The following is a 13,549-nucleotide window of genomic DNA, read 5'->3' as shown; positions in this document are numbered from 1 at the left end:
TCATCAAGCAAAATATATAGTCACTAGTGTGCCTGAAATTTCCCTTCCCATGGGAACGGTGTGGGAGCCCAACGAATTTCCAACAAACAAGCCTGGACGTGGGAACGGAACGACACTCATCTCCCATTTCCATATAAACTTGTCTCATTGGCAGATAAATTTTAACTTCATGGTGGAAGCTAAGGAACGGACTTTCACATTCCCGACTAGAAGAGCACTTAGGTCCTTTCTGGGACTGGCTAGAAAAGACGTAATAGCGCTTTCCGAAGTCTGAAGAAAGGATACCAAAAACTGGGAGGCATTCATAGTCGTGTTAGGATTCGTACGGATATTCTCATTCGAACTTCTGCTTGGTGAATCTACCCTGGACTCTGCGCTCATATAAGTTTTTCTTGACTTCAGCCATCTGCCAAGACTTCGATGTTTTTCTCTGAACTTACGTGCGTCCGCGGCGAGTAATCAGGTGGATTATGAGATCCGCGACTGGCAACCTCATCACATCGGCTCGTCCTATCAACGGTTAGTAGCGGTCGCAGTTCAGCGCAACCTGACCTTTGGGCAACAATCTCCCTGGTAGTCACGGTAAATAGCATTTGCAGTGCACACTCCAGGCTTCGGATATCGCGATGTATTGAGGGAAGAGAAGTTAATTCCTATTTCCATTTTTTTAGCCTCCCTAACTTGATTGCTTCACGCCCCAGTGTGCAAGTTTGTATGCAATCTAATTCTTTCTGCGAAGGTAATTTTTCTCGTAACCACTCACGTTTGTTTCGCTCTCGAGTTAACTCATTGAAGCTCACCTGCCAAGTGATGTTTCTTTCTGATTCTTCCTTTATTCATTAATATGTTATATGCTCTATTCGAGCTCATACCTTTTCTGGGTAATTGTAAGGTTTTCAATCACAGTTGAAAACATGACTCGTGTCCTTTATGCCATCATGCTGGTGGCGACCCTAACAACCATTCATTTTTTTATCATTGTTCAATTTTAATTATGTAAGTTCGTCCTCAATTTGCTTTATAATTGGACATTTGTATCTTATGTGTAATTTTACCTACTATTTGAATAAATATTATTTTACTAGATCAAACTCTTATCATTCAGAAACCATCAAAGTAAATTATACAACTGAAATTCCTGAGTCCTCCAACCATAAGCAATAGGCAAGGCCCCTGATGAATCAGGAACTAACGAAATAACGCTTTCCGATGTGCACGGCAGCTGATTTTTCAAGTAGCCTATTAGCTTCATGGGGGTTATCTACCATTTTATATGACCTGGGGTAACAGATTCAACATCAGTCTAAACTGCATGGAGCAAGAGTTCGTGCTGTAGCGATACCTGGTGATGACATCAAATAAATTGAACATTTGTATTCGCTGAAATACTTGTGAATATACCCAAAGACTTTGACAGAAGCGTGCGTACAAAAAGGAACTACAAATTAATTTCAGAATATTGTCGATAAGTTCGGCATAGAAAATGTTTAACAATTAAAACACTCTTTGTTCTGTGTATTCAGAAATTTCATTTTTTGATCATTTTACAAGAAAAAGAATTCGCTATTAGGTGTCTGTTGCTCTGAAATGCGGACAACGTTCGGCCATTGAACATTGTTAAGTCTGTAATAATTTAATAAGCGTTAAAATATATTACAGAAAGAGCTATTACGTTTCATTAAAGTAAACAGTTCCTTCCCATGCAGGAAGCAGTATCTTTTCTAATTTTCAGTGACTGCAGCAGCGTGGGAAGATCGCGCCAATGAAAGTCATTGGCCGGCCGTGGTGGCCGAGCGGATCTAGGCGCTTCAGTTCGGAACCGCGCTACTGCTACGGTCGCAGGTTCGAATCCTGCCTCGGGCATGGATGTGTGTGATGTCCTTAAATTAGTTAGGTTTAAGTAGTTCTAAGTTCTAGGGGACTGATGACCTCCGATGTTCAGTCCCATAGTGCTCAGAGCCATTTGAACCATTTCTTTTTTTTTTTTTTTTTTTTTTTTGAAAGTCATTGTTGGCCGCCATTACCGGCAGTAACACTTCTTTTAATATTTTCACAGCTTCTCTCAGACGTAAACACCTATGGTGTATAAATAATTTGTCTTTGACAGGCTTTATATGAATATATTAGTAATTTCAAAGCATTTGCAGTATTTATCGTAACTTGTGGACTATCAGCTGCTTCACGGCGATCGATTACTATTTCAAAAACAATATTTTGAGGTAAAAAATAATAAATAATTTACGTTTACTTACGAAGAGACAACAACATTTCGCCATGCGACATCCACGAATAACAATATTTTCCATGCTTATGTTTATCAAGATATCCTGAGCGTTTAGCTTTTCGACAGATCACGCAAACATTTGACGTGTAATATTTTAAGGCGGCCCACATCCGTAGCAAGGCTTGCGCCGTTATTTAAAACAAAACATATTTTAATTAAAGAATCATGCATATTTTAGTATATCGTCGCCCCGTTTGTAACTGGAATTCTATTCTATCCTGTAGAATATATTTCACTACAGTAATTTTCAGTTCTAGGGGACTGATGACCTCCGATGTTCAGTCCCATAGTGCTCAGAGCCATTTGAACCATTTTTTTTAAAGTCATTGTTGCTTCACGGCGATCGATTACTATTTCAAAAACAATATTTTGAGGTAAAAAATAATAAATAATTTACGTTTACTTACGAAGAGACAACAACATTTCGCCATGCGACATCCACGAATAACAACATTTTCCATGCTTATGTTTATCAAAGATATCCTGAGCGTTTAGCTTTTCTACAGATCACGCAAACATTTGACGTGTAATATTTTAAGGCGGCTCACATCCGTAGCAAGGCTTGCGCCGTTATTTAAAACAAAACATATTTTAATTAAAGAATCATGCATATTTTAGTATATCGTCGCCCGTTTGTAACTGGAATTCTATTCTATCCTGTAGAATATATTTCACTACAGTAATTTTCAGTATAATTTCCCTCTCCCCCCCCCCTCTCCTTAGAATAGATGCCATAAAATCAGTACATTTTGGTACCAGTACAGTGTCCACAGCACACCAGCTTCTGACAGTTTGTAAACTACTTTTATTTATCGTCAAATATCTCTAACACAACAGTGAGACATCAGCCTTGTTATTACAGAGAGCACGAACGTACGAAACAAGAATGATCAGGTCTTTCGCATATTTTTAGCTGTAATCACCATAATAAATTCATATTCTCAGGGAAATTTGTTTTGCTTTACCTTCTTAAGAAAAGCTTGTGGTTATATACTCCATTTCTGCCTAATGGAAGCATCTGTAACGATATATATTGTCTTCCTTACATCGCCAACTGGACCAAATTGCTGCGAGTGAAATAGTTAGAAGTTGTTTCTGCGATTTCCGGGGATCACTCTCGCAAGGAACAAGGTGGTCGCGGTGTCAGTGTCAAGCTCAGCTTAGGCTGCAGTCACTGTGGCACAGTGGATTTCCGCCGATTACCGACATCGGCCGAAGACGGCAGATCTTTTCAAATCAGTACGCTACTACGTGCGCGAACACATTGTAGCCGATTTCATAGTCCGAACTTCGAGACTTCGTTCGCACAACAATCGATGAAATTCAAATCAGTTTATTTTCTTCAGTCAAATCGACCGACGTTCTTACACAGAAAGTATGCACTGTGAGAAGCTGACTAGTTTATCACAAGAAAGAGTGAGTTTGTGGCGTCCTGAGGATGAAAAATATCATAATCAGGACATAGTTCGGAATCTATGGACTGAAATCGCAGGGTTATTGGGAACCACAAATACGCAAAATCTAAGTAATTGTAGCCCCAAAAATAATTCGTTCAAGTGAGAAGCGTGGCGCACCGCTTTAGTTAATGTAGTGTATCTTCTTTGGGCTGCAGTAGGTGCGCAATAGCTGTCTACCGATTATTACTTCTGCTTCTTAGCGTTTTAATACCAGTAAAGTGGTGACTGTTATACGAAGTGGTTTGCATACATAGTGTTTGTGTTTCCACATTTCAGTGCTTCAGATGTTCTGAGTATCTTATTCGAAATTTTATGCTTGTCTTCCATACGTTGTGGAATGGCAGTGAAGGTTAATTGAAGTACATCTGCACAATTTCAAATAAATACAGCAAAACCTTGCTTTTCAAAGGTCATCATGAATCGCCTCGAATATGTAACGGAACTCTAGGCGCTACAGTCCGGAACCGCGCGACCGCTACGGTCGTAGGTTAGAATCCTGCCTCGGGCATGGATGTGTGTGATGTCCTTAGGTTAGTTAGGTTTAAGTAGTTTTAAGTTCTAGGGAACTGATGACCTCAGCTGTTAAGTCCCATAGTGCTCAGAGCCATTTGAACCATTTTTGTAACGGAACGTTTCTCCCTTAATATCATGTATTCGAAACACTTGTCTGTTTATTCCAATAACTGAGGGCATAGTGTACGCTACTTGTCACGTTATTTTCGAGACAGATGTAGCAAAGTAAGGTGCATTCGGTGTCTTTTTAATAGCAAAAACTCAGATGCAAAAGCAGCAATGTAGCGCTCTTCTCCAAGCGCAGAGGTGTCCTGGTACCCACCCCACCCATAGAGGCTACACCGTAACCTAATTCATACAGAAAATGGACTCTAACCTAATCCAGCCTAATGTCCTTGATACCGCGAGAAACTGGCGTAAGGGATCGGATGTACTGTCGGCCGATGTTAGCGGACGACCTCTGGTGACAGCGTCCAGCAACTGTTATCGGAGCCACTGTAAACTCAGCCGTACTCAAAATGCGCTGCTGGACACGTACACGTGATTTTGACGTCACTTCCGGGTCTCCGGAGTCTCGCAAGCTCTGAGGTCATGTCTGTTTGTTTGCTGGTGCGCCGCGGCTGATGTTCAGTATCTCTTCGACAGTCGGCCGGTGAGGATGGTGGCAACTGAGTCCAGGGCAGCGTTCTGTGTGGCGACGGCGCTGCTACTGCTGCTGCAGGTGGTGGACGCGGCAGAGTTCGCCAGGCAGGGCTACAGCAGGCGACGGGGCATCAGGATACCGCGCATCACCACCACATCGACGACGAACACCGAGGCTCCAAGACACCCGCCAACGCAGGTATGCAAGCGCTAAAGGCCGCGCCGACTAGCATATGTGCCGATCATCCAGAAAATTTGACCCTCGACCTATTATCGATACAAACCGGTCCAGGCGATTTCAGCGTCACGTGCCAGTTAGACACACGCACGATGCAGGTAATATCACTGAGTGTTGTGTTCACGTGCGGAATGGGGAACGCGAGCGATCTGAGTTTGACGGATGGCACATTATGGTGGTCCGGAGGGTCGGCACAAGCATTTCGGAGACTGCACGATTTGTCGGGTTTTGTAGGACTGCTGTGGTGAGTGTCTTCAACATGTGGGGAAACCAAGGTGAAAGCATGTCCAGACGTCGTGGGGTTGGGTCGTCGCAGACTGGGCAGACTAGTAAAACAGGACAGACGGCGAACAGTGGCAGAACTAACATCAGACTTTAATGCTGGGCAGAGTACAAGTGTGTCTCAACACACAGTGCACCTAACACTCCTAACGACGGGCCTGTGGCGCCGATGACTCACGCATGTGCCTATGTTAACACCACGACATCGGTAATTACGACTGAATGGGCACGTGGCCATCGGCACTGGATGTTGGCGCTGTGGCGGAGCGTTGTATGATCTGATTAATCCCGATACCTTCTTCGTCGTGCCACGGGACGGGGCGAATCCGTCGTCTTCTAGGGGAACAGCTGCTTGACACCTGTCCTGCGGGACGGAGACAAACTGGCGGCGTCTCCTTTATGCTCTGTGGAACCATCACGTGGCCATCCATGGGTCCAGAGGAGCTCGTGCAAGGCACCATGACGGCCAAGGAGATCGTGCTTTGGTTGCAAACCACCTACACACCTTCATGGCGATCATGTTTCCCGACGGCAGTATCATTTTTCAACAAGATAGTGCTCTCTGTCACAAGGCAAGGAGTATGATGGAGTGGTTCGAGGAACACATTGACGAGTTACAGCTGATATGCTGCCCCCCCCCCCCCAAACTCGAGAGATCTGAACCCGATCGAACACATTTGGGATGGAATTGAAAGTGATGTCGGACCTCATTGTCCCCCTTCCAGAAATTTACAGGAATTAGGTGATTTGTGTGTGCAGATGTGGTGCCAACTCCCTCCAGCGACTTAAGAAGGCCTCACAGCTTCCATACCGCAACGCTGCTGTTACCGCGCCAAAGGTGGACATACCGGCTGTTAGGAGTGTATTTTCTGCTCCATTTCCACTCGATTGCTGCATTCGAACGCGGCGCTTCGACAGATGCGGTTACGGTCGTGGTTATCGTTCACGCCTTTCGGTTACGTCCTTCACGTTTACAGCTGTTTACATTACGCTGGCCCCCTCCCTCTAAAGTCTTAGTTGTGGTGACGGATAGGCCTGTTAACTCAAGGTCTAGGCTAGGCTGAATGTGATATGAAACACGAGTGGATAAAAATTCTATGTCAAGTCCTTAAATTTTCCTTACTGATTGCCTATATCGGCTATTGCCGTTCCTGGCTCATTACCAAACCATCTTCAGATCTAAAAGCACACAAAATTGTGCAAAAAAATGTACAATAAAAAATACGTTCAACACTCGAGTTTTCATTTGAAACACATACGAATCTAAAATATTTCTCGGTTTGTGACATTCAGTACACAACGTCGTATTTTTAGAGCTAAGTCACCCTAATGAAATAAAAAATCCTATAGGCATAACGGGAAAATATTAAAATGTGACACAATAAAAATGCTAAATTATGTGATAATATGAAGTACCTTACCTAAAGGGAAAATCTTAGTTGCTTATGTAAACTGACATCAATCACTAATCACAAATCGTTACAGTGCCCATTTTCCCGCACATGTATACAACGATCGACAGCAATGATTGTTGCATCGCCCCTGAGTGGATGTAAACAAGATGTCATTTCTAACTTCCATATCAGGAACAAGGAAGTGTCTGTGTGACAGTTGTCCGCCAACTGGCTGATGTACAGCGTCTTGGCTAGACGAAGACTGCCTGTCAGATAGCGGTAACATGCAAATAATTTACTACAGACATGACAGTAATAAGACAAAGGAAGGTTCATATAGTGAGCTTTTTTTATAAATTTACTTTGTATAATGTGAGAAATTATATTCACATCAGCACATTTCTAATAAATAAATACTGAAATCACTGAAAGGTGATAATTTTGTTGATGAGTTGGCAAAGGCGATGAATGTAGCTTTGAAGTGAAGATTCTGCTAACAGATTGATCTATAGTGTAAGATGTCAAATTCCGCTCCGACGTTTATCGAAGGTATTTAAAATCTGTGCATGCATGTACTAAAAAAATAGCTTATAGTTTCATACACGTTTCGTTTTGTTGACTTAAAACGTTATCAGTGGTAGAATTTTTGTCACATTTCCACTTACTTCCAGAGGTGTCGCCTGTCTGCATATTTTCGAAGTATTTCTGATTTTGCCAAGGTTGTTTTTGGTAAATATCACGTTGGTTTCCAGCACTACAAATTTCGTGATATTCGTGTACGACAAAATATAGCGCCAGTGGTGTTTACGTTCTCCTTGCTAAGCGAATATGTTAATATCGAAAGAAAATGATAAAAAATAGACATGGCTTTTACAATGTCGGAGGTACTTTTTTTATTACTTCTACAAAGTACAGCGGGATAATTAATTCTGAAAGACGAGCTCATTTGCGTTTGTAATGAACATCTATACTCTATTCGTACAATGAAGACCACGCGGCTTTCGTGTCAAGCAATCTTTATTTCAAGTGATCATTGTTTCTGTAGGTGTCTGAGTCAAGGTAAATGGATCAGCTTTACTGACAAAACTAATCAAGTGATTCGCTATTGCTAGCTATAAAAATGGAAACATCTATTACTAAATGTAGTGTGAGTACAGGTAGAAGGGACTCGAACTAATAAAAGCTACCTCTCCCCAAGTATTGTAATGCAAACCTACCACGGTCCGTAAAAACTAGGTTTTTAGCTACCTGATTTGGCACTGTTTTTCGTTGTCGCCTATAATAAGAGCTTCCTAGGAAAAAAAGTGTCAGCCTTTATTTTCGAAACTGATAAATAGATACAAATAAACACGAGTGCGTTACAATGCAGCTCTCAATATGGGTGATGAGTGTTTTGGTAAATAACTTGGAAAAATTCATTATCACAATATTGTGTTGGATGTGTTTAGAATGTAAACGTAACTTCCAGCCACAAATAGGTGCAATAATTTACTTTTCGCACTGTGGGGGTAGTGTTGTGCTGTACAGTGCCGGCTCCACAAGGTACACTTTCTTCCGTCACCCCAACCCCTCCCTTCGACCCACGAAGAAAGATCAGTCTTAGCAGTTCACACGTTCTGTCCAAAACAAAGCTCTAAATTCTAATATTACTCGTATACTAATCGGAAAAAGTTACAACATAATACATTATAAGTTAATTCGGTGACAGGAAGTGAGATTTAATTACAAACAAGAACAGTAAAAAAAATAACAGTTTTAGAACCACGGAAGGTCAAGAAACAATCATACAAGAAATCAATTCGAACCGGGTACCGTGTGAAGATACAATGGTCTTTTTGTCAGAATTTTATTTTTGCCTTCGTGCCTCTAGTTATACTGTAAGTTCGGCTGCGAAATCTGAGGTTTTAAGCTTTCCCGGAGACATTTTTTTGTGTGACATGGCGTGCGATGGATTTCGAGTTCGAAGAAAAATGTACTGGTACTAGATGTCAACTGGCTTTTAACAACTGAACTTAGATACCAGAGGCCGACACTCGGACAACTCATCCGACAGTACCAGGGGATAAGTAACTAACAACGTACGTTTACAAAGCAATCTGCAGTAATTTCCCCAATTTCTGCCTAAATTTCTATGCCCTACGCGACTGGCTAACTGCAAACTACATGTAAAGCGTTCGTGAGGAATCAGTGCTCGAGTTAGGTTTGTTGAATTTGCAGCCCAAAATTTTTTCTGTGTTTCACATGATTATTTTTGATTATACTAAGTTTATTTAGAACAATACATTTGGGGAACCAGAACATATTTGGCAACCTTTGTGTGCATTTTTAGGCGGATAAATGATGTGAACTTGGGTTTCCATAAGGGTCTGATTTGACAATTTGCTCTAGCGTATCTTTTCCTCTGTCAGCAACATGTTTAAGACTCGTATGACAATAAACTGTTCTATAGTGGGTCACGCAATCTAAACGGTCTCAGAATCGATGGAATCTTGTTGTCAACGATATACACCCATCCTAAACATCAAAATGTCCTCTAGGGTCGACGTTCGATTATGTGCTTCTGCAAATTGGAGATGTAATGAGAAATATGCGCTTATCCTGTGGGCAAATTCAGCAGTCGAATGTTTAAACAGAAGCATCACACTCTTTTCTACAACGTCGAATCACCAATAGTCTGCATTGCATGTAATAGATCGTTGGTAGCGATCGTCCTAAAGCGTTTCTTTTGCCGTAATGATTTTGTACATAGAATCTGTTACTCTGCTCCAAGCTGGCCTCAGGACAATCTTAATTCGGACAACGTTTATTTATTTAAGTTTTTAATTTCATTGGATGTAGGTCAACAACACATGAAGATCAAACGTCATTACACGTCCAGAATTTTAAAATTGAATGACCAGAACAATAAAACGATGGAGATCCACATGTCGAAACGAAAATAAGATTGTACTAGCAAATACAATAGCAACGATAATGTTTGAAATGATTTGGGAAAATCTCAGTTCAGGATGAGTGCTGATAGACGTAAGGTGCCTACATCGTTTGTGTCCTAAACCGCACATTCCTGTAAATATTGATATTTTATCACACGTTATCAAGTTTACACTTTCAACATCTTCGTGGGCGATGGCAAATACGTGATTTCTACGCTCCTCCTACAGCAATGAACTCTTTATCATCACTGAAACAACATTTTATTTCTCAGTATTTGTTCTATCTCCGCAGAAGCGAAGGAAGTAAGTAAAAGTTAATGTAAGAATGGGTAGCCATTATACAGCCTTCTTGAAATGCGGCCTCGGAATACACTATTATTTGCTTCAGTTGCAAGATTGGGACCTTCATGGAAATATTTATCCGATCTGTACCGCATAAAGTGATCGGCTCTTGATAGTCACGCCGGGCGCCTGAAATCTGGTCGTCAGCTGTTTGTAGTCCCTATCGATATTTGCTGTGTTTGAATCATTCTTCTGAACTGTGGCGAGAGAGGCTAAGCAGCTGCGGTTTACTGACCTCGTGATGTAATCCACTCAAATTTAAGACTAAATTGCAGCCTTTGATAATGAGTTACAGTTATGGATAGAAAAATGCGTTTTTGCGGAAACAGGCGAAATACATCAGTTTTCAACTAGCGGTCGACCCCCAACGTTCGCTGGAAGGAATAATCCTAAATAGTGAAATTTGTAGGAAATTTTATGTACTTTCAGTTTGAATGGGGAAGTTATTTATGAAAAACTGATCTATTTCGAGCTGTGAACAGAAAAAACATAAAAATGGCAATATTAGTAGGGACGACCCTCGTTATAATAGCAAGATCATTCGACGAAAATTCTACGTAAGTGCGCCGGCCGGAATGGTCGAGCGGTTCTAGGCACTTCAGTCTGGAACCGCGCGACCGCTTCGGTCGCAGGGTCGAATCCTGCCTCGGGCATGGATGTGTGTGATGTGCTTAGGTTATTTAGGTTTGAGTAGTTCTAAGGTCTAGGGGACTGATGACTTCAGCTGTTAAGTCCTATAGCGCTCAGAGCCATTTTCTACGTAAGCGGTCTCTTGTCCATTTCAAACTGAAAGAAGCAAGGAAAGCTAAACTCACTGCCATAAGGAAATCATTAAAAACGTAGCACAAGCTCAGATTTAGACAAGCGTGGGATAGGAAAATCGAGTATTGTCTTCATAAATCAACCATCTTCTTAGTCGCCTAGAGTGATCCAAAGGAAACATGGAAATCCTTAATGTGACCGGCCGGACGAATATCTGGAACTCGTTCCTGTGCCGTCTGCCACTCCAGTGCTTTTTTTTTCTTTTTTTCTTTTTTAGTGCTTTGCCACATCTTTCTTGTTTCGAGGTCACGCTTGTGTGTTATCATTGTCAGCTCAACAGAGACAACAGAATTCCTTCTGTTTGCCGAGAGAGTCGTGCGGAAGATGCGATATAAGAAAACCATGAAAAGAGGGGAAAAAATGGGTCAAATGGCTCTGAGCACTATGGGACTTAACATCTATGGTCATCAGTCCCCTAGAACTTAGAACTACTTAAACCTAACTAACCTAAGGACAGCACACAACACCCAGTCATCACGAGGCAGAGAAAATCCCCAACCCCGCCGGGAATCGAACCCGGGAACCCGGGCGTGGGAAGCGAGAACGCTACCGCACAACCACGAGTTGCCGAAGGTAACCGTAAGTGAATTTTAACACTGTTGGTCCGTAAATAAAAGTTTGTTTTACCAAACCCGAAGAAACATTTTGTCTAATGACCTTCCAAGAGGATAAAACACACACACACAGACTTAATCACTATGAGAGCCAAAATGGCTCAAGCCCACATTCAAAGCTGTTGCGAAGTTTTCTTCTCGTTCCAAAAGGAGGCCGACTTCCGGGTCTGCTGTCAGCATTTCGTTAGCGTCCCTGCTAGCGGCACTGCAAGCAGACAGTGCTAGGAGCCGGGGTAAACACGAATATCAGTTTGCCCCGGGACAGAAGGTATTCGGCCCTTGCCCGCAGCTGCCAAATCTCGACTGCAGCTGACCGACCCTTTCTACAAAAGACACAGAACGCCATGAGCCGCACCCTTTTCAAATCTGCGTTACTGACCGTTGGTGGGCGGAGCGAATGTGGTACCCCTGTCAGGACATCCTGGATCTACCACATCACCACAGGGTGGATTCATAAACAGGAGATTGCCGCTTTGTTTCCTCTATCTTTGTGATACCAATGTTGAAGAGATGTAAAATTCTAACCTTACTGGCATTTCCTTTTAATAATATCGTATTAAATATTTGGGAGCGTTTCTGTCTTCTCTTCGTTGGTGTACATTCTACTCACACAGCTCTTGGTTCAAAAATGGTTCAAATGGCTCCAAGCACTACGAGACTTAACATCTGATGTCATCAGCCCCCAAGACTTAGAACTACTTAAACCTAACTAACCTAAGGACATCACACACAGCCATGCCCGAGGCAGGATTCGAACCTGCGACCGTAGCAGCAGCGCGGTTCGGGACTGAAGCGCCTAGAACCGCTCGGACACAGCGGCCAGCACACACAGATCTTCAACTGACGATGGTTGACGGAATGACGGGTGTGCATTCTACTTATGTTTACATTTGTCCTCTGTCAACGTCAGCACGTGTATATATTCCGTTACCCCGAGTAACTGCCCTAAGCACTGGGAGAGTCAACGTCAATGTTATGTTATGTAATTAATAACTTTGTGTTTCAGTGATACATTTTTGATTAGGGCTTTAGGAGAGGAAATGAATTGCTGAATAAAAAAGACAGGGTTCCATTTAAAAAAGTCATACCGCTGTTCATATCTTTGTAAAAAACAAGCTACATCGAAGGCAATCATGCTGATGTCCCCCTGACGGCTTAAGAACATTTGCTTGAAACATTTTGCACTTTGCATCTGGACAAACAGTTATTTAGGGTGGTCAAGATAAATGGGACACCCTGTATACCCCCCCCTCCCCCCCCCCCCCCTCTCTCTCTCTCTCTCTCTCTCTCTCTCTCTCTCTCTCTCTCTATATATATATATATATATATATATATATATATATATATATATATATATATGGTGTTACCAAAATGTACGGCCAAACTTTCAGGAAACATTCCTCACACACAAAGAAAAAAAATATGTTATGTGGACATGTGTCCGGAAACGCTTACTTTCCATGTTAGAGCTCATTTTATTACTTCTCTTCAAATCACATTAATCATGGAATGGAAACACACAGCAACAGAACGTACCAGTGTGACTTCAAACGCTTTGTTACAGAAAATGTTCAAAATGTCCTCCGTTAGCGATGATACATGCATCCACCCTCCGTCGCATGGAATCCCTGATGTGCTGATGCAGCCTTGGAGAATGGCTTATTGTATCACAGCCGTCCACAATACGAGCACGAAGAGTCTCTACATTTGGTACCGGGGTTGCGTAGACAAGAGCTTTCAAATGCCACCATAAATGAAAGTCAAAAGGGTTGAGGTCAGGAGAGCGTGGAGGCCATGGAATTGGTCCGCCTCTACCAATCCATCGATCACCGAATCTGTTGTTGAGAAGCGTACGAACACTTCGACTGAAATGTGCAGGAGCTCCATCGTGCATGAACCACATATTGTGTCGTACTTGTAAAGGCACATGTTCTAGCAGCACAGGTAGAGTATCCCGTATGAAATCATGATAACGCGCTCCGTCGAGCGTAGGTGGAAGAACATGGTGCCCAATCAAGATACCACCAA

The 13,549-nt window shown here is 42.3% G+C and overlaps 1 protein-coding gene across 1 annotated transcript in view; it reads left to right on the top strand.

The window, feature by feature from the left end:
- The first annotated feature begins 4,904 nt into the window (after nucleotides 1–4,904).
- Nucleotides 4,905–13,549, top strand: part of LOC126198423 (uncharacterized) — a 60,196-nt gene continuing 51,551 nt past the window's right edge. The window contains exon 1 of the mRNA XM_049934727.1: nucleotides 4,905–5,095. Coding sequence (XP_049790684.1) covers nucleotides 4,913–5,095 — 183 coding nt within the window. The 5' untranslated portion in view covers nucleotides 4,905–4,912. The remainder of the gene's footprint in view (nucleotides 5,096–13,549) is intronic.

The sequence above is a fragment of the Schistocerca nitens genome, chromosome 8 (assembly GCF_023898315.1).
Source record: "Schistocerca nitens isolate TAMUIC-IGC-003100 chromosome 8, iqSchNite1.1, whole genome shotgun sequence".
Lineage (NCBI taxonomy): Eukaryota > Metazoa > Arthropoda > Insecta > Orthoptera > Acrididae > Schistocerca > Schistocerca nitens.
The sequence above is the reverse complement of the archived record's forward strand: the minus strand, read 5'-3'. Positions and strand labels throughout refer to the sequence as shown.